Below are 22838 nucleotides of genomic sequence, written 5' to 3'. Positions count from 1 at the left end.
TCATATTGCCTTTTCTGCATGGTTGTCATTAAGTCTGTAAATTTTTTTTACAGAATATTCTTGATAACTATTTTATCAATTGACTTTGCTCCCTCCCACCCAAACAACGAAGAACCTGACCACCAATCTGAAAAGCAGTTGCTATAAAGACTTAACATTTTATTTTGATTTTCCATGCATGAAAAGGCACTATAGATATTTGATAAAGTTGACTGAATAATATAACTGTGATTATCTCTTTAATTAACAGATTTTGTATATGCACCACCTACGCCTTTCTTTTCTTCACGGCTGCTTAACGTCCATGTCATCTAAGACTGTAGTCGTTTCATTTATATTCTAACATGCTGCTTTAGATTATTAATGGAATAAATTCACAATAGGAGGCTATCAAAAACAATAAAAACAAACTTCAATGTTTTGTTAGTTAACTAGAAATGTAAAAGTAACCTCCAGGTGTCTAAGTCGGGCACTCAATCAAGGCTTACTCGGATGATGCTTTGGATTCTCCCTGTCCGTATTCTGGAAGTGGGGCTGAATTTGTGGCACACTTCCTAGTGATGGGATGTATGTTTCTTGTCCAAGGACCATCTTTGCTAATTTCAGAATGGTTCATCACCATGTACATTTTGGCCACAGTAACTCTCTAAGACCATCTACGAAGTAGTTGTAAGCTTCATTGGCAGTGGGAGGACCAAATTATAGATCTAAGTATTTGTTATTGATAATTATATATGAGAATAACCTGTGAATCAAAAAGGGAAATTTCCATAAGCAAGACATGAACATGATCCAAACATTTTATACATTTGAATGTTTTGGATTTATAAGATTCCTTACAGAATAACACTGACCTTTAGATTAACTAGAGAGATGAAGGGGACTGGATGTGGATCAACTAGTCCAACAACCTAAGAAAATTGGGGCCCTCGGAGGTTAAGCTAGAGAGGGTCCTACCCAAAGTCAAAAAGGTATTAAATGAAAAAGGCAAGCTGTAAACTTGTCCTCTGACTCCAAATCTTGTTCTCTTTCCATCACACCATTCCCCTCCCCGCCCCAATGCATCATAGCTACCAGTTTGTATCCAGTTACCTCTTTCCCTATTAGTGATATCAGAAGAAAGATAACCAATCCTCAGTTCCTATACCCTCCATTTATTCTAAGTGAGTGAACAGAGACCCTTGGGGGGCTAGCAGGAGTCTATGAGTTACACTTTGCTGGCAGGTTTTAGCGAAATGTTGACAAAGCTCTAAGAACTGTGTCACAGAGGTTGGGAGCGAGGTGCTTTGATTCCTTTTATGCCCTAAAAATTATCATACGACAAACAAAGAAGTTCATTTCTCTCTAAGTCATAAAAGTTTGTCCTTGTCTATTGAAACACATATTCTCCGGGCCAATCTTCACTGTGCTTAGTTTAATTTATCAATAAAAAACAAATCTTGCTTTTAAAAATGAGGATGATATTTATTAAACCACAAGCTTCATTTCCCAAATGTCCTTTCTATTCTTTTTTTCCCAACCTGATTATTACTTCAGATTTGGTTCTAAATTGCCTCTGCACTGTGAATCAAGTTCACAGTCTCTTAGCATCCATTGTAAAGATCCTTTAACAGCAGGGTTCCTCTTATTTCTTTTGCCCTTGATTTCCAATGACACCTTTCCATTCATCTCAAAATCCCTCTAGTCTATTACATCCTCATTGTTGATCCTAGTCTAGGAGTTAATTTTGCTCATCTTCAAGTAACTAAAAGATACATTTTTATGAATCTAAAATTTATATCTGCTTCTAAATACTGAGAACACTTTAAGCACTTCGTGTGGTGACCATGGAAAAAGAATGGGCAAAAATAAAATAAAAATAAAGGAGAAATTCTTTGCAGAGAATGGGCACTGTGGTGATGGAATATTATGCATTCTGTCATTAGGGAATATGTATTGGGTGGATCTTGACGAATTGCTTTCTTTTTTCTAAATCTGTGTTATAAGAGATGGTTCACTGGGTAGGAGAAGGAAGAGGGTAGGAATATATTCAGATACTAAGGTAAAATAATAACAAAGAGCCAATAAAATAAGGTTAAATAAAGGGGAAAGATAACTAAAGAGAGCAAAGTTATTAAAGTATATAAAAGAGAATTTATCACAGAAAGGGGAGTTAAGCAGAAAATCCAGCATAGTGTGAATTCTTTTTGAATTGTTTAGAATCCCACACTATTTCTGAACCACGTTGTTTCAATACTATGATTCATGGGGTCACCCTCCTTCCTTGTTTCATATACACATACATATATACATATACTAAAAATAGAAAAGCACGTTAAACTTCAGGAAATGAAAGGGCATGAGCCTTTAGAGTATAGATTTTCTTTAGCCAAGAGCTAACTCTGAACTGGAGCTATGGGTAGAGAAGAGATATAACAGATAATCAACACTCTTAACCCCACCTACAAGGTAATCCACTAAACCCACTACCCATCTACTCACAATTTTCACTCAAGACCCCTTCAGCACTTCTAAAAGTGCTGGTCACTCTAAAACATCATAAGCTATAGAGAAGGGGCAGACTTACACTGGTGAAGGAATTTGCTCATCTGGGAGATTTCCCCATCCAATAACAACGAAATCACAAGTTCAGTCTCGTTCCCTATCCCAACCCTTACACAGTGTGCATTTAATAAAATGCTTGCTGGACTGGACTGTTGAACTGCATACATTCTTTCTGATTGCAGAAATTTTCAGAGCAATGAACACTCCCAGGTTACTGTTTACATAAACAAGAGTTTCATAGAACAGAAATTGATATTTTCTTTTTACAGAAGACAAAAGAGACCTAGAAAGACTGAACACCTCAGGTAGGTTAACATCTTCCAGATTCCTCCAAGTTGATTCTAGTACAATGAATTCTTTTTTTTCTAGGGCTGCGCCAGAACCAGTGAAAATCCTGACAGCCATTCCATAGGGAACACAATCTGCCAGGGATTCTGCAGTGTTGGACAGACATTTCAATACTGTAAATGAGGTAGGTGTGTGCGCTGTATAATCTCCAGATGCCACATGGTTGCCTCATTTAATTAGTTCTACAGGTATTCATTTTCTCTCCTGGGACTTATTTGTGTTTTCTCCCGTATCTCTATTAGATTAGAAGGTCCCTAGGGACCTTTTACCCCAGTGGACACATTCCTTAAGGCTGTACATATAAGAGCTGCAATGCCCAAGGAGAATTGTATTATAAAGTATATACTCTAAAGATAAATAAAGTATCATATTTTATTATCTTGTCTAAAGTAACATAATCCACTCTCTTTATAATGAATCAGAATTGTCCAGTACCATCTGGAGACAGGCCAAGAGGATTCATTGAGTCATCAAAGGTATTATCAGCCACTTAACCCAGAGAAGTCAAACATGTGCGGGCCAGATGAGACCCATAACACTTTTGAGTGTTGCCTTAGCCAGATTAAAATGTAAATGGGAAATATTTAACAAAATAAATAAAAAATACAAAAAACAGATAGTATTGTGTTTTAAAACTAAATCAATATGTGGCCTGTGGGATCCTTCTGCATGGATCAGTGACTCCTGTTTCCACTTGAATTTGTCACCACTGCCTTAACCCATGATTGCTTATTAATCTTTAGAAAGCAAGTGCTTTATGAATTATTAATAATTACCAATAATTATTCTCTGATGTCCATATATCGTGTTTCTTCTCAATGCTCACTCGCCTCAACTGACAAGAATTTATTCTGCACTCACTACGTTCTAAGCACTTCATTAAGCATTAGGGATACAAAGAAAAAGAATAAGAGAATCCCTATTCCCTCTTGAAGTATCTTGATCAATTCTGAACAGGCCAGGGCTGATATCTAGAGAGTAAGCAATGTTCACATTCCCTTTAGAGACAAAAGTTGCCATTCTCAGGGACACGCATCTTAATTCCATGTTCCTTAAATGTTATGACATCTTGATGTGACTGGAAGATCTGTGACTACTTAGGGAAGAATCCTCACTGAGTGAGCCAGCATGGTCTCACTAAGGACATATGGGGCCAAAGGTTGACATCTTGGCTAGGGATGGAGAGGTTAAGTTCATACGGGATTCACTCAACACACAGAGGGATTATTAATAGATTCATATCAACTTGGAGAAAGATCTTTGGTTGTGTTTCACAAGGCTGTGGCTCTTTAGCTCTGCCCTAAATCAACATTTTTATGTACAGCTTGGATGAAGACATAGAAGACATATTATCAACTATTCAGATAACATTGAGATGGGAGAAAAAGCTAACGAGGGGTGACAGAATCAACATTTAGTATTTCCCAACAGGCGGAAAATATGGGCCAAAACCCAAATAAGAAGATACAATAGGCAAAAATGGAAAATCCAACATTGATCGGATTTGTCTATTTTGCAAATACAGATTTACACATATTGATTTTTCTTAGAAAATAGTACACCTGCATTCTTCTATCTTCATAAAGATATTAAATCTTCACTTAAGCATTTACTAAACAGATTAGTACCACCTCCTGGGAGTAAGAAATATATCCTTAGATTAACTACATATGTATTTTACTAACTCCTAGGCAACACTTCCCTCCAAACTACCTAGAAGACTTAAGTGAAATTTTTTTTTTAACTTTCATCCTGGAATTTATAATAGGAAAGAGTATGAGGGCTGGGGGGGGGGAGGGGCAGTTTCTTCTCTGGGATATTTGAAATCATAGCTCCAGACCACCCTGCCCCGCTGGAAAAGTCATACTACTCTTTGCTTCTTTGTATCTTTATAGATTTGCCTAGTTTTTTTGTTGTTGTTGAGTCATTTTTCACTCATATATGACTCTTTTTTATGCCTTTTGGGGTTTTCATGGCAAAGATATTAGAGTGCTTCACCACTTCAGTAGAACACGTCATAGGAAAGGCCAAAAGACTAAAATTCATTTTTGTGGAACTGTTTTTGTTAATTTCTCCACAGATTTGTCACTACGCACGAGGTGGAAAGAGGCTGATGTTCTCAAATTGCTTCCGTCCAACTCCTCTGACAGATGTCCATACATTACAGTGCCCATTTCTCCACTGCATATTTTCCTAACCATCACTAAACACTGTCTGTCCCAGAAACCCCCAAGGACATGAAACAACAGGAATCTTGGGAAGGGAGGTGATTTTTGCTTTACTAATTTTGGAAATGATGAAGTTAAGGTAATTTCAGTTTGGGGACTGGGGAGAAAAGGAGAATACTGTGGAGAGGTATTCACCTTTTAGGACCCTTAGTCTAAGAAACCTGCTGTCAGGTTAATGCCTGTATTATTTAAGTGTGGTAGCCAGACTATATTGCTTATTGTGAAAAATTCTTAACATTTTCAGAAGAGATTTAATCTATTAATGAGATCTGTAATCCTGGCTATCAACCTTGGTAGCTGAGATATCATCCAAACAAGATCATAGATAGCTTTACTGAAAAATTTCTTCAAAGATTCCAAAAGACTCATGATGGAAAATGTTATCCACATCTAGAGAAAGAACTATACAGCATGAATGCAGACTGAAGCATATTACTTTCTCTTTTGTCTTTCTTGCTTGTGGCTTTTCCCTTTTGTGCTGATTCTTCTTTCACAACATGACTAACTTGGAAATGTATTGGAAATGATTGTACATGTATAGCCCCTATCGGATTGCTTGCCGTCTTGGGGGAGGGGGGAGGGAGAAAAAAATTTGGAACTCAAAATGTTATAAAAATGAATGCTGAAAACTATCTTTACACAGTTGAAAAAAAAATACTATTAAGTGGAAAAAATTTAAAAAGAAAAATAATTTCTTCAGCACTATTGTGATAGTCCCTGTCCATAAGATTTTTGAGCTGGAAGGAACCTCTGAGGTCATCTAGCCCAAATCTCTCATCTCACTGTACAGAGGAGGTTCGCAGTAGGTGTCTGGCCTGTCCAGGATCACACAGATACTATCTACGAAAGACACTCTCAACAAAAAAAACAAAACTATTATGAGACAACTTTTATGACTGCAGCATCACTGAACCCCTATTATTGTAACTCTTAATGGATATCAAATAAGTGGTATTTTAAAAACACTCCAATAGACTCCTAGGATCATAAACTGGGAGGGGGCTAGTTCAACCTCCTCATTTTACAGAGGAGCATACTGAGACCCAGAAATGGCTGGGCAAGGGGTCTACTTGATGACCAATCTAGGGCTTCATGACTATACCATGCTGCACTAAACAACTGAATTAAGGTGGTTGAGTGGAACATAGGCCAGATTTGGAGTCAAAGGACTTATTATTTTTTGTGACTTTGGATAAATCACTTGACTTCCTTGGACTCAGTTTCTTTATCTTATCCTGTAAAATGAGAGTTAAACTAGAGAGCCTTAACGTCCCTTTCAGTTCTAAACCTATGATCCTATGAATCTGTTTTAACTTCCAAAGACATCTAGAAAAGGGTTTTATATCTTGGAATTACAGATTTGACATATCTCTGAATTCAGGGATCCATTTTTTTTTAAAAAAAATAACATTTCCTCATAACTATCAGAACTAATAAAACACAGAACTTCCTTCCTCCCTATATCACCACAATGTCTCTCCCCTTCCTGAAATAATAACAACCTAACGCAGCTCAATTTATTAACAGCTTATAACTCTCACTGACTTCAATAGAAGGTACCCACAAAAAGAAGGGTTTCAAGATGAAGCCCTTTCATTAAGCCTTAACTCAAGTTTTCTTTCATTTAGCCTCCTTCTGGGAAGATCCTAAGGCTCCCAACTTCAAAGCAAACAGAACACTGAACTAATTTCTTCTAAAAATGTTAATTAACCCCTTTTAGGTAGGTCACTCCATTTAAATGCATTTACATTTTAATTAACTTTGCACACATGAATGGAAGGGTTGTAACTGGACATAAGGCCTAGAAACTAGAGGGTATCAGCAATAACATTTTAAAGATAAATTAGTCAGTACAGTGGGCAAGTTCTTTTTCTTGGTGGTATTATTAAATGCTAATGTTTTTATAGTTTTTATACTTATTAACATTACACTCTATGTCTCCAATGGATCTGTGATCTAAATCCATATGGGCACTCGTGATACCCGTTCTGTCTTACCCTCATCCAGGCCCTCCCATAAACAGAAGGGATCCAAGGCATCCATCCTTGCGGATTCCTTGCTCATGTTCTCTCCATATTGTATGGACATGACAAGAAGACTAGGGTTGTCCACAGGCTGTCCCTTTTTCTCGCTATGTGACTAGTTCATTGTCTTTTCTCATGACATTCTTTATAGCACTTCTGTGTAACTCCTCATTGCAACATAGGGCAGCCTGCTCTCACTTGTGGTCTGAAATAAGTATTATTTACAAATGCATGTGTATAAGTACATACACCGATTTTAAGCAATCAGATAGGATTTTTCAAAACTCAGATTTAAGATGGTCAGTTAGACAATGTTCTGAAATTCACGCTGAAATTTAGAAATAGTTCTAGTCTGAGTCAGGGTTAGGGCTGTCCCTACCTAAAAATTACTTAATTTTATAGATGACTTTCATCTGTAAAATATTTTGCCCACTAGTACATCGCTTGTGTATTTTTTTCTCGTCATAGTTCTAGCATTACAAAATAACGAAGTTGCAAATGACTATCAATTTGGAGCCAGGTCAAATAATTTAGAACCCCAAGTGAAAGATTCATATAATTGCTAAAGAAATATAATTTCCTTAAGGAATTGTTTACTATTTTTGTCCTTATATTCCTAGCACAGTAACATACCGTATAAGCTAAAAAAAATCCTGTTAAATTTAATGCCATAATAAATCTTAGCAAAATTGAGTTAAAGTATAATATTAAGAAAAAATAGGCCTGCCAAATGTATTTCACTTACGTAAGAGATATTTGCTTATAAATCTGATTAAATAGTTGGACAAACACAGATATCACATTTTAACACATTCTCCTCTCTCTGACCATGCTATAATTAGGCAACCATAAACACTAGAAAAAAATCTTGCAAGTAAAAAAAAAAATGTGTCATTTTGAAAAAATGAGGAAAGAGTCTAAGGAAATCAAGCAAGCAATTGCTTCCCTGAAAGATTATTACAGGTGCTTTTAATCAGTATGTGTCTGCCTTTGTCAACCACAGCACAAAGTTAATTTTATGGAGAGCCCTATATGTAAATGTATTTTATTGGCTTACTTTTCAGCAAAGGTAGGTACGGGTAAGGGAGTTGACAGCTGCTAAAAGTAGAAAGCGATTTTTGATTCCTGAAAAAAATCCCTTAGAACTGGCCACCCTCAACCCCAACCTTTCTTGTCTTCTTACACCTTATATACTCTAGCATATATTCTGTGATCCTGGGACACTGTCACTGGACAACAACAGTGAATCTATTCTTCCAAGAAGACACTAAACCTCCTGATTCCAGGCATTTTTACTGGCTGTACCTGATGCCTGGAATGTTCTTTCTCCTCACCTCCACTACTTGTTCCAAGACTCAACTAAAATTCTAACTTCTAGAGGAAGCGTACTGTGATCCTCCTTAACTCTAAAGCCTTCCCTGTATTGATTGTTTCCTATTTACCTTGTCTATACTTATTTGTACATAGCTGTTTCCATGTTGTCTTTACTATGGACCATAAGCTCCTCAAGGGCAGGGTCTTTGCTTTTGCCTTTCTTTGTATCCCCAGACTCAGCATGGTGCCTGGCCTAAAGCAGGTGCTTATTAAGTGTTTACTGACTGACTGAAAGGCAGACCTAAAATTAAAGATAATGTATATCATTATTAATTATAAACGTGAAACATACTGGGATACTTCCATGGATCTGTGAACTTGGCAACATGGGAGCTCCACCCACAGTGCAGACTTCAAAGCTATTCACCCAGCGTAACAACAATCTTGTTACATTCATGAAATTTATTTTTATTAATATTGACCTTATGTCTAGGGTATCTGGAGAGTGGAAAGGGAACAACCAACTTAAATTACATACATAAATTTGCATTTTAGCCTAGCTCAACATAGTTCCCTTGCCCCCTTTTACCGATGCTTCCAAATTAAAGTTGTTGGCAGCTAGTTGTAATGTGACACCAGATGAACATTTTGCATAAGGTCTAAACTATGCCAACCATATAAATTTGTACATACTCACATACAGAAGGTTTAAAAGTAATCACATTACACCTAAAAGGAATTGAACAACACTCCATAAATTGTCAGACAGCCTATCTTTTCTTTTTGGCTAGGTTTCAGGGGATTTTCACTACACCGGTCTATTTGGTGTGGTGCTGAAGGGTATCCATGTATCACTGGCATAGTTTTGAAACACCTTTAATATTGTTTTAAATGTTCTCTGTAGGTTAGAGGCAGCTGTAGTAACAGGAAAGGTGTTTCAACCACTCCAAGGCCTACAGACCAGAGATCAAAGTAAAGGAAAAGGACCCATACTGACAAATTTTTTTATACTGGCAAAGAACAGGAATGGAAGAGTGTGCTCATCAGTTGAAGAAGAGATAGACAATTACAGATTATCGATATGACAGAATACTACCTAGTGAGAAGAAATGATAAACGGACAGTTTCACAGAAACCTGGGAAGACCTGGACGGCCCAATACGTAGTGAAGTGAGCAGAACCAAGGGAACAAATCTTACAATAACATCGTTGAGACAAACGACTCGGAAAGATTTTTGAGAACTCCAATCAATACAGCGACAGACTACAGTGAAGCATGATACCAGTCTCCTTACAGGGAAGGTGACAGACGCAGTATGAAGAATGTTGACATTTCTGGATGTGGCCAACTGGGGAATTTATTTTGCCTGGCTATGAGTATTTGTCACAATTGTTACACGCATTTGGTTTTTCATTTTTTTCCGTTTTCAATGAGGCTGGGGCTAGAGGGAAAAAAATGCTTTTCCATTAAAAAAGTAAATTATAAAGAAAAGGCAATGCATTTGAGGTCAGTGGATAATGGATTGAAGTCCTACTTTTGCTGTGTGACCACTGAGAAATTACTTTTCCTCATATGAAATGACAAGTTTGTATTAGATGATCTCTAATCATTTAGATAATCTTACAGCTTTCAATTCTATGTACTTAATTAGCAAACTTCACTTGGCTAAAAACTTCTTTCCTTCTCATGAAGTGTCTTAAGTGAATAGATGGTTCTATTATGTTACACAGTATATGTCTTCCAAGAAACATGTAATATACTGTGTATCATAATAAAACTGTGGTGTGGTGAAAAAGAATGTATATAACTCTCGAGATAACTATGTTCAAATGCTACCTCTTACCCTTCCTTGACGTGTGACTTTGGTAAGTCACTGAACCTTTCTAAGCTTTGATCTCTTTGCTGGTTAAAAAAGTAATAATATCTGTAGCATTTTGTATTCCCGTACCATATGAATGTCAGTTGCTATGTATTGCTTTGCATTTCCAATTTTTATTTTAACACAGCAGTTCTCATCTCAAATTTTTTATCATCAGGGCTCCTTTATACTCCTAAAAATTACTAAGGTTTCCATAGAACTTGTTTTTAAAGTGAGTTATAGCTGTAATATATTTACTGTATGAGAAATGAAAACATCTTAATATTATTATTAAAATAGTTTGGCCTCACAGACCCCTTTAAAGGGTCTGGGACCTGAACAACACTTTGAGAATTGCTGTTCTAATCTATTAAAGATAAAAAGCTGCTATTTGGGAAAAAAAGGAAACCTATTTATGGGGATGAAAAACTAAGTATGTCTGCTGCTCTGTTATAGTGGTTCTAAGGGAAGCAAATAAGAGGGGCTGAAAGAAAACAGAAACAAAGTATTAGGCAAATTTTTGTGAATTGATGAAAATTTTTTTATTTCCATGTGTTAAGGACTCACCCATGTCTATACTTATAAATGCATAATTCAAGTAATTTTCTGTATACTTCAGGCCAAACAAATGGTTTGGCCTGAAATATCCAGATCACTGAGGTGAGTTAACTGCCACAATTCTCCGCTTTCCTCTGTGGGTTTACCTGTAAACTGTCTCATTTATTTATTCCTTTGGTGAAGTATGTTTACATCCTCCTTCTAGTCTCCAACCAGTCTGGAAGAATCTCTTCTTGGTTGTATCCTGTCTCTTTGAAGGAGGTCCTTTTGATCTGGATTAAAACCAGTTGTGCCTTTTGGCAAGTGCCAAGAAGCTTGGTAGAAAGAATACTGGAATAGGAGTTAGGAGTCATGGAACATTTGTGTGTGTTTGTGTGTGTGTGTGTGTGTGTGTGTGTGTGCGTGCGCCCTTGCCCTGGTACAGTGAACACACACTCTGCCTAACTCTCCGTGATCCCCTTTTGGAGTGGTTTGCCATTACCTTCTCTGGCTCATTTTACAGATGAGAAAACTGAGGCAAACGGGGTTAAGTGACTTGCCTAGGGTCACTCAATTAGTAAGTGTCTGAGGCCAGATTTGAACCCAGGAAAATGAGTTTTCCTGACTCCAGGCCTAGTGTTCTGTGCACTAAGGCATCACTTCGATGACCCAAACATTTACGAAAACACCTGCTACGTGCATGACACTGGGGATACAAAGAATCCTGTGTTTCCTTATCTAGTAACATCTTCAAGATTCCAGTAAATAGAAGCTTCTTGAGGGGAGGAACTAGTTTCTGTTTTTGTCTAATTTTCAGAACACGGGAGGTCTTTAATAAATATTTTATGAATTATTAAATTATTGTGATCTATTAAACATGTTGCCCGTGTGTATGCTACTGCGGTCTGCTAACCCTATTGGCACTTTAAACTTGTAACCAAGTATTACTAGAAAAAAAGCTGATTTAAAGCAGGAAAGGACCTCAGAGGCCATATAGTCCAAACCCCTCATTTTCCAGATGAGGAAATGAAGCCCAAGGTCACGTAGGTATTGTGTCAGATACGGGATTTGAACTCGAGTCCTCGGATTCCAGAGCCAGTGCCGTTTCTACATCGGGCAGAAAGCTTAGATCAGGGGTGGGGAACCTGCAGTCTCAAGGCCACATGTGGCCCTCTAGGTCCTCAAGTACAGCCCTTTGACTGAATCCAAACCTCACAATACAAATCCTGGGAATTCATGAGACCCCATGTGGCCTCGAGGCTGCAGGTTCCCTACCCCTGGATTAGATATATTCCATGTTTAATATTTGGCTTTTCCTCTGGTTTTTAAATTGTACATCACCAGGCTGGACTTCTGGTAAGTGTAAAGGGGAACAAAGTCAAGCAGTTCCATTTGAAACACAATGGGCTGGACCAGAGAATATAAATAAAGACTTTAATTTAATCATTGTTTCTTTTGATTTAAAAAATAAACAGAAAGTAGTTTTAAATATTTGTGACTAAAAATAAGATCTCTTGTGAACTTTCAGAAATCCTACATTAGAAAATAAACGCCAAGCAAAAAAGACAATAAACCACCTCACCACTATGAACTGGGAAAAAGTAAACTTATCAGAGAGGGCTGGGGAAATTGACGCAAAGTAGCTCCTGGGGATGCTCAAGAGCTGGAAAGAGGGGGAGGCTGTCAGAGAGATCTAAGGCAAGCCCTTTCATGACGTCATCTCACATACATAATGTTAGAGCAGTCAGCACAGGCCTCCTGCTTTCCTATTGGCGAACACCGTGTCAGCAGACATCAGAAGATAATTATTATTGGCCAGACAATTACAACTGGAGCGACTGTCATCCGCTCTGTGCTAACAGAGCCCGGTGTCTGGGGGCACAGTGTGGGTTTGGGGTGGGTGGGTGGGGACAGTTTTTCTGCTCCCACAGTGAATTTTGTGCCTATCTTGCACTCCCGAGGCAGTTTGGCCCTCTGGCTGGCAGCAGTAATAAATTAAGCCAGCGTCTAGTTTAGAATGAGAAAAGGCAAAGCTGTTTCGAGGAAAGAAAACACACAACTGCCCTCATTTCTCTTTCTGTAAAGAGGGGCTACCCGCTTGTATTCCCAGAAAATTACAACTCTGACTATGTAACACATAGTAGGTGCGTCATAAATTCCTGGTGAAATTAAGTGAGTCAAACACATTCATCTGAAAACTGCAATACTTTTAAACGTCTTGAATATCATGTAAAGCTTTTCCTATAATTTGAGAAATAAACTGCCACTCATTGGGTAAAAATTGTTTTATTACCCAGAAATATTTTTACCTAAAATTATTATGGTATGTGGTATTTGTTCCCCTCGGGAATATGTTTCTTTGCTTTTCATGCTGTTTTAAACTGTTATGGCCAAAATATCTACTGAAAACTTAAAATAGGTATAGCCTTCATTCCACACCTTTATTAATCCCTAATCTTCTGAACTATTCACTGAGATAGTACAAAATTTGATAAACATGCCTTTAGTGGAACTCTTTTCTGTTTGATAGAGTCCTACTAGAAAAAAAGAACCAGCTTTATTCCATTAATATCTGCTTCTTGTACTAGAATCATGGGTTTGTTTTTTTTTTTTTTTGGGAGGCAATCAGGGTTAAATGACTTGCCCAAGGTCACTGGATTTGAACTCAGGTCCTCCTGACCCCAGGGCTGATCCACTGCCACCCAGCTGCCCCTAGAATCATGGAATCTTAAGAGGCCTTAAATATTATCTGGTCCCTATAAATCCACCTCTCCAATATATGGGATGAGAGGTCATTACCTCTCCTCAAACAACTTCCAGGGAAACAACTTTACCATAACACCAGCAAATCTATCCTTCAAAGCGATCCTATTTAGTTATATAATCTATAGAACAAAAAACCTGTTACAGGGCAAATGGAATAATGGCAGCGTAGACCAAAACAAATTTGTTCTGTGAAGTTTGGGTGCAAAGGCCCCCACTTGAGGACCTAGAGGGCCACATGAGGCCACAGGTTCCCCACCCTTGGTCTAGATGAACATGTCAGAAATCCAGATGCAGCAAAAGATCACTTACCTTTATTTTCTTAGAAGATTTTGGATGTGTCATTTTTAAATGTGTTTAGACTATAGAGAAATAAGCTACCTTGGTGCAATTTGTAAATTTAATAGATAGTTTCTCTAAGACTGTGCTCAGGAGGCCTATTTAGAAGTCATTTTCAAAAGATAAGATTCCAGTTGGGTGTGGTTTTATTCAATTTTAACATTTTTTTCCTAGAAGCTGATTTAAAACATTTCTCTTGGGGAGGGTAGCATTTACCATTGCCTTATACAATTCAAAACTAAGTCATTAAAAATAAAATCCCTCACAAAATTGACACTGTACTAGAGTTTAATCTAAACCGAAAAAAAGACTGAAAGACACAGAATGTAATCTCTCTAAAGCGAGGGAACAGGGCTGATAGTTCTGGTTATTTTTGTTTTTGTTTTTTTACTATTCTGAATTTCAAATGACTCGAGTCAGTCATCAGGCTACTAATTAGCTGTGTGACCTTGGGTCAAGTTACTTAACTAACCACTTTGAGCCTCAGTCTGCCTACCTGGAAAGGAGGGGGACTGGTCTAGATGATTTCAAAAAGTCCCTTCCAGCTCTAACAGAAAGTGGTTCTGGAGGCAAGAATACACAATCTGTTTTTTTAAACATATGCCTGGACTTGGGAAAGTGAAAACCTAGGATCATTTCACTTCTCCTCTTCCACAAAGAGGAAAGGAAAGCTTCTCCTTAGATCAGCAATTTGAGGTGTCAACATGAGTTCATCAGACAATTTTCCAAGTAGGTAGTTTACCTGGCTACCTCCCAAAAAATCTAAGTATGTGTCCTCTCTTCAATTTTATTTGGGGTAAAATCAGGAAGAACAAGATGCAGAACTAAACTAAAAACAAGTCAAAGAAAATAAGTCAAATTGACAAGAGGCTTATAGACTAAGAACAATGTGGGGGGTGGTAATGCAAGAAAAATCCACTACCTTTCATTCCTCAGAAGCTTATCCTCTCCCTCCTGCAAGGAAATAGATAACTAATAGTGGTTATAATGAAATACTATACTTTCCCTAGAAATACATTAATCTTCAAAGTAACCCATCACTTCCACCACAGGTGTCTAGGGCCACAAGCAGCTAGTTCCTTCCTTCGTTCCTGAGGGGGAGGGGATAATGGCAGGAGAATTTCTGACAAGAACTATCTTATTAGGTCCTTTATGGTGGTGGTGTCTTTTGTTTGTTTCTCCCTTTGTGGTTGGAGGTGAAACTGTTAAGGGAAATGCTTTGGGAGTGTGTTTGATACAGGTGAAGTATTCCCTCCATAATGAAGTAAGGAGGGAAGCCCTGGTGAGCTGGCAAACAGGTTTCACAGATTGCTTTGTACAGGCCTAGAAGGAAGGAAAATGAGAGCATATAGAAAGAACAGGATCAAGCAAAGAGGAAAAGTGAGAACACTAGAATGAAAGGTGTGGCTAAATTATACATATATACACACACATTTACATGTGTATACATACATAATTTAACCAAATCCATCTAGATATGTATGTGTGTACATATGGGGGGGGGGAGAGGTAGGTAGGAGAGAAAGTAAAACCTGTTCATTTTTTTAAATTGTACTTTAAAAAGAGATCAGAACAAATACTGGTGAGTGATGATGGAGGAAATGGGTGAGTAGAGCCAGTGTAGGATATTAAGTTTAAAATGGCAGGTAATGAATGAGATGTGGTATTGAAGCTATGGTAAGTAGAACCTGCCAGCTTAACCCAGCCTGAATGAGAAGAAAGATGTTGGCAAGAAAAAAAAAATACAGCTTATAGGAAGTACAACGAGGAAGGGGTGGAGGCAGAAGAAGCACAAGAAGTGTCCACTCATGAAGGGGCAGAAAAGGGACTGAGCATTTTTTTTTAAGAAAAGATGGCATGAACTATAGCTACAGAGGGCAAATGTGCAGTTAACAACAGCAACTCACTGAAGGAAGATCAGAACACACAGATTGATAGTGGGTACAGAAGTTGGACATGGCTCAGCTATTGCAGAAATTCCAACGAGGACTACCAAGCAGGGACAAAAGGAATAGCAGATGATGCCCATTAGAGGGGGACTCAATAGGGAAGGGTATGTGTAATACAGGGCTAATGCAGCAAAACGATGCCATCTAAACTAGCCTGGGATTACTAAGGAATCCCTAGTTCCCATCTCTCTCCACCACTGCCACTAAAGAGGGAGATTTCTAGAAATTGACCAAGGATGCCATGGGGCAGGGGTGAAGAGAGAGGTCTACGGTTCAGAAGGGAGCAACCAAGGCTTTTAAATATTTAATTTTCTACTCGATGAGGGCGCTCAACAGGAGTCCCTGGCCTCCTCCCAGTGGTCAACCTGGATGCACAGCCGCCGCCGCCACCACCGCTGGGTGCGTGCCAGTCTGCTGGCCGAGCACGCCCAGCAACCTCTGCGTGTAACACACTTCCAGGTCCTCCAAAGACGTCTCCTACAGTCTCCCTCCCTCCCCTGCGAACAAACACGCGCACATCACACATACAAGCGCGCGCTCACCCCACATCACACCACTGCTCCCTCTGCATTCTCTGGCCCCCCCACCCCACCCCAGCACCACTGCAGCCAGTGCAAACGCGACGAGCTCCGCCTCCCACCTCTGAGCAGGCCCCATCTCCCGTCTCTCCAGTGCACCCCCAGCCTCCTCTGGAGAGCAAGCTCAGCCCCAGGGGTGGGGAAACACAGGGAGAGGGGCAAGAAAGGGTTAAATGCAGCGGCAAATAGGAAACGCTCGCCAGGTCCGGCCTGGGGAGGAAGTGGTCTGGAGGGGGATGGTGGGAGAGGGGAAGAAGGAGCCGGCCGGGCGTCCAAGTACACGTGTGCGTGAGGGTGTGCGCCCCAGGGCCGGAGCTGATGGCGTCTCTGCCCCTTGAGCACGAAGGCGCACGCTCTCCTTCCCTTCGGGGAGGGGCGGGGGAGTGGGCAGCCCTGGCGGCGGGCCAAGAAAGGGGGCGAGCTGAACCTCCCTTCTCGGTCACCCCACCGCACCACCACCCTTCCTCTTCCTCTACTCCCCCAATCCGCCGGCCTGATTTCGCCTCCTGCCAGCGCCAACTGGTTTCTCATTGATGGGATTGAGGGTGTGTGTCTGTGTCTGTGTGCGCGCACGCGTGGGTCTGCAGCTCGGCGAGCGTGTGCGTGTAAAAAGGAACCTCCGCGAGCCTCTGGGAGGCTCAGGCAGCCCCCGAGAGCAGCCTGGGTTCACCTGGGGTTGGGAACTGCTGCCTGATGGAGCCTTCGTATTTTGGGTGACTTTGCAAGGCTCTCAGTTGAAAAAGAAAAATATAAGCCTGCCCACGTATCTGACTACAGGGATTAGTCCATTACATGCTCCTCCTGATAAATATTGCAAGGTGACACTGGATCACCTAGCACTGGGATTTTCTGTGGGCTGGAGAAGGGAACATACATAGTAAACAAGACTGATGCTTTCCCCGGTTAGAACTTTTTTCTGAGTAGGAGACCCAGACTCCACGTCGGCGCCCCCCCCACCCCCCGAGCTATGAGGCCCTAACAGTTTCTGGCTCTAGTATTCAAATAACTTGTATTAAAATCTTTCAACACCTAGCACATTGTTAGGGAGGGCCAGGGGCGCGTTTTCATTTAAAAGCAAAAAGTTAATAATGGTGCGTGTCTCTACGCATGCCGGGGTTCATTCATTTTTTATTATTGTTGTCTCTTCCCTCCCACCCCTTCCTGTAACCGGAAAGGGGATCGGATTCAAATGGGAAAAGAGATCCCTAGAAAGGCATGATTGGGGCTGTTAGACGAGGTAGTGGTCTGAACAAGGGGCAGTAGTATGGGGAAGGGCTGCAAGGAGAAAGGAAGGGCATAAAGGAGATGGTGAAAGGGTGTGGGGAGTGTACCCGAATGAGGTGGGGGGGGGGGGGTTGAGTGATCGGAGATGGAGGTGGGTTAATTTTCACATTCTGACTGCTTTTCCATTCCAAATATGTCAGGCCATGCATTATGAAAAAAAAATTGTAAATTCTTACAAAAACTAGGAGGTTATCCATCTTAAAATTCTGAAGCTAAGACTCACTCCCCTCTTCCTCTGCCATACACACATCTTTCTGTACAATAAACACACGTGTTCTATTATGTTATATAATATATAGTGCACATTCATAGAAATTACCTATTTTCCTAGGTGCACTTACACAGCGTAAACTGTATATACACAAGACATACAAGGACTTACACAAATTCGCTTAGTATTTGTGCGATTCATATCTCAAATCATAGTACAGAAATATTAACATTAAGGCACGTCAAAAAGGCAGTCAGGGTACCTAGACATAGTATTAGATCAAAACATCACCTACCAGTTCTCTTGCATCCACTGGATGGCTTCATTCCCGTTGAATTGCTTTTCAAATTCATATTCTTGCAAAGTCAACACTGACATGTTCATTGGTACTGCTTCTCTGAGTCCCTGCGTATTCTATATAAAAATATGTAAATTATCCGCAAAAAGCGTTTTTCCCCCCTTTCTAGTACTCTCCGCGGTCCTTCCCCCACCCACCCCCCTATTTCTCCCCCTCCCCGTGCAGGCTCTGTGTCTCTCTCAGCTGTATCCTGGATTTAGCAATGCTTTTTCCTGCTCTTCCGATTCTCCTTCTCCCGAGTCTGGGGTTCTCCTCCTCTCTCCGCTTCTGCATCAACCGTAGGAGGAAACGAACGCCTTGCGGTCTTAGTGCCCGCACGTTTATCCATCACCCTTTACTTGTCTACGAGGAAATCTCCTCCCCCCTTGTGTGATTGGAAAATAAACCCCGTGCGAGGATCGAGAGAGACCTCCTCCCTCAGTCAATTTTGTTTACAGTTAAGCATAAGGCCTGGGGGCGGGGGGATTTAAAAAAAAATGTATAAGTGTATTAGAGTTCACTGGCTGTTTAATCATCCTTGAGATTGGCCCTCTCCAGTCTGGCACGGAGTCACAGCAACCTTTACTAGTTATCTTTTGAATGAAGTTCTGCTAGCTAACCCACCGCGTTCTCATTCTTGAAGTAGTCAAACCTGCTAGCCCTCTGGCCAAAGGAAAGCTAAATACACGTTTTTCCCGTAGCTAAGACGCAAAGACACATATTTCTGACTATCTCTTTACCACTTCTCCCACCCTACCCCACCCCCACTCCCGCCACTCGGGTGCTCGCGCTTGCAGCTAGACTTACTAGGCTGAGAAAACCTGGCTGCCTGCAGCAATCATGAGTTTGAGGGCTGACTGGGGGATGCTGAGCTGAGACTTCTGATCAGAAGCCCATGTTAAATTTTGCAAGTGTAGGGTGCATCGGGGAGGGGAAAGAGCACCGGGAAGATGGGATGGGAGGGGGACGCTAAGGTTAATGACCTAAGACAAAAGTGGGGGAGGGGAACCGGAACAACTGGTCCAGTGGGGGGTGGGGGGAACTGAGTGTGTGTGTGTGTGTGTGTGTATAATTTTGAGTTATATGTGTGGGAGGGACAGAATAATGTTCGAAGTACCCCGTTCCCCACCTTTGTCCCCCTCCCCCCATATTCCTATACCAAGGTTAAGTTTAAACTTGGTCTACTAAGCACACTACCTTTCACCATATTTTCAGCTACTTATCCATAAATTACTGGGGGCTTTTAGAACACCTATACGAGGTACTCAGTAGATATGTTTGTGAACTTTAAATAAATAAACACAAATAAATACATAGATAGGCAAGCAGGCAGAGAGACAGACAGACGGACAGATATAGATAGATAAACGACTGCATGAACAAATGTGAGGGGAGCCTTGCTTTGAGAAGTTGATGGGCATTAGGACCAGGAATTACTGGCCCTTTCCCCTCACATCCCCACTTCTGTCCTCCAGCACCCCCAGTCCTGCCCCAGCAGATAGGTTTGCTAGTCAAAACATAAAGCCTACCACTAACTTGTGAAATCAGATGGGGGTGGGAGTGGTGGTGGGGGAGAGGGGATAAAAGTGATCCCGAATTTAAAAAAAATCAGAGAAATGGAAAGAAAAAATGGCAACTGAGAAACATAAGTAAGGCAAAAAATAACTGGGGGTGGTTTTATAGATCAAAGGGTCAGGAGAAAGGATGTTTAGCAATGCCATTTCTGTCTTGGCAATTTTAGAGATTGAAACTAAGGGTTCTTCTGATCTCCCAGCGTAGAGGAGCCTGCCTAGCTGTAAGACAGTCTAAAAGAATGAAATTATCAGATCCAGGCCAGATACCTACATGGATTGAGGTGAAGAGGTGAGCATGAACTGAACAAACCAAAGGGGCATGGGTGTATGAGTAATAATAAGAACTAACACTTATGTAATGCTTTAAGGTTTGTGAAGTACTTTACAAATGTTTTCTCATTTCATCCTCATAACAACCCTAGGAGCTAATATGATAATCATCCCAATGTCACCGATGAAGAAACTGCGGCAGACTGAGATTTAAGTGACTTGCTCAGGGTTGAACAACTAGGAAGTATTTCAGGCACGATTTTAACCCAAGTCTTCCTTGCCTCGGTATAGTACTACATCCACCAAATAGGATGTTCATTAACATATGCTACAGAAAATGTCCTTTAAAAATGTTTAGAAGTGCTTTAGGCATTTATATTGGCATGGAGTTAGTTTTAAAGTAACCATACAAAGGACTTCAGTTTCCACATTCCTTACTACAGTAAGATATGCAATTATCAGCTAATTTTATGGGTTAAATAGTGACATCTCTGATTACTATTTGAATTGTGAAATATAGCAGGGAGGGAGCACTGACCTGAAAGTCAGAAATATCCAGGTTCAAATCCTACAGGAATCCTGTACTGGCTATTTGGCCCAGGGCAAGTGGATTAACCTTTCAGTAGGTCTAAGGGATTGTTGAGTCCCATCCACTGATGGAAAGAGTTTTGAGTCTTGGGAATTCTGAACACTGATAAAATCAGTGGTCTAGAACTATGTTTTTTCTAAGTAAAGAATTCTCCAGTATAAAAAAAAATGAGTCCTTATTTTTTGATCTTTAGCATGGTTGTTATTATGCCTCATGAAGTCGTGTTTATTCCCTGATATCTTTGCATATGAGTCATCTCATCGCTTCTCACGGGTGGCACAATGGATAGAAAGCTGGGCCTGGAGAGTCAGGAAAACTTGAGGTCCAATTCTGCCTCAGGTAGTTGTGTGAACACCTGGCAAATCGCTTAATGTCAGTCTGCTCTACTTCCTCATCTGTAAAATGGGGTTATAATAGCACCAACCTCCCAGGGTTGTGGTGAGGATCAAATAAGATATTATTTGTAAAGCATTTTGCAACTGTTGACGTTCTATATAAGTAGAAGCTATTATTGTTACTATCTACCCACTATCTATATTTTTATATGTACTGTATATGCGTATATGTGTTTGTATATACTGTATATATTTATATACACTGTATAAATATATTTATGCATACTATATATGTCTATATACTGTATATATTTACATACACTGTATAAATATATTTATGCATACTGTATATGTCTATATACTGTATATATTTATATATACTGTGTATAGTTGTATATTTATTCATACTATATATGTTTATATACTGCATATATATACCTATAGTGTATGTGTATATATGATATATTTATATACATTGTGTATATATTTATGCATACTATATGTGTCTCCATACTGTATATATTTATATATACCATATGTTTATGTATTATATATTTATATACTATATATATTTATGCATACTATATATGTTTATAGACTGCATATATTTTTATATACTCTCTATATTTATATATTTATACATACTGTATATGTAACCCTTAATCACTGAATGGGTGCTGCCTTAGTCAAATTGAGACCCGTTAAAGACCTTAACTTGAAAAGGCCAAGATTCTCTACTGCATCCTGGGCCTTCTCCAGTTGTCCTGATCCATATCTGACCACTGGACCCAGATGGCTCTGGAGGAGAAAGTGAGGCTGGTGACTTTGCATTGCCCTCCCTCGCTTAAATCCAATTCATTTGCATGTCATGGCATTGCCTCTCTGATGTCATGGTCCTCTTTTAGAGTGAAGAACAAAAGCAGAAGCAGCAAATGTATATATTTATATATATTTATGCATGCTGTATATGTTTCTATACTATATATACTATGCGTGTTTATATATTTATACATACTGTGTATGTTTATGTACTGTATATAGTTATATATACTTATACATACTGCATGTATTTATATATTGTATATATACTTACTATATAGGTTTATATACTGTATATATTTATATACTGCATATGTTTATAGAATTCCATATATTATATATTTATACCTACTGTATATGTTTATATACGTATATATGTATATATGTGGGTAGATGGCCTAGTAAAAGTAGAGATGAAAGAAGGCTTTGACCAGGCATCCCTAAACCTTATAAAAAAAAGATATTGTATAAATTTTTAAGTTATGACAAAATAAGTACTAAATATTGAGTATAAATTACTGCTATATAAAAATGGTTAAATGGTAGTTTTTAATCACAAACATTATTCTTAGCTAGGCCATAAAGGAATGATTGCTTGAGTAGTATAAGGACTGGACCTGTGATTTTCTTGCTATAGGGAACTTCCAGATGAGGAAACTCCCTCTACTAATGCAGATCAACACCTTCTCTGTAATGTAGTCTTAGGGAGATGACATAGAGGGCTTCAAGGTTAAATGACTTGCCCAGGGTCACACAGTCAGTACGTTTCAGAGGCTGGACTTGAACTCAGGCCACTTCTCAATATAACTCTGGAAATGTATATAGTAGAAAAACCTCTAGATTGAAAAATAGAATTCTTGGGCTCTAATTTAGATTTTGCTTGTGTGACCTTAGGCAAATCTTCCAGAACTCAGGTTTCTTATGTATAAAATGAAG

The 22838-nt window shown here is 39.5% G+C and overlaps 1 protein-coding gene across 2 annotated transcripts in view; it reads right to left on the bottom strand.

Moving 5' to 3' along the window:
- Nucleotides 1-22838, bottom strand: part of ELOVL6 (ELOVL fatty acid elongase 6) — a 158788-nt gene that overhangs the window by 135027 nt on the left and 923 nt on the right. Inside the window, exon 2 of one of the 2 annotated variants that reach the window (XM_036763176.1) lies at nucleotides 18274-18392. In XM_036763176.1, the coding sequence (XP_036619071.1) occupies nucleotides 18274-18362 (89 nt within the window). In that variant the 5' untranslated portion in view covers nucleotides 18363-18392. Of the gene's footprint in view, nucleotides 1-18273; nucleotides 18438-22838 lie in introns of those variants that run through there. The other variant, XM_036763175.1, reaches the window with a different exon arrangement.

The sequence above is a fragment of the Trichosurus vulpecula genome, chromosome 6 (genome assembly GCF_011100635.1).
Source record: "Trichosurus vulpecula isolate mTriVul1 chromosome 6, mTriVul1.pri, whole genome shotgun sequence".
In the NCBI taxonomy this organism is placed as follows: Eukaryota; Metazoa; Chordata; class Mammalia; order Diprotodontia; family Phalangeridae; genus Trichosurus; species Trichosurus vulpecula.
This window is presented reverse-complemented; position numbering and strand designations above follow the sequence as displayed.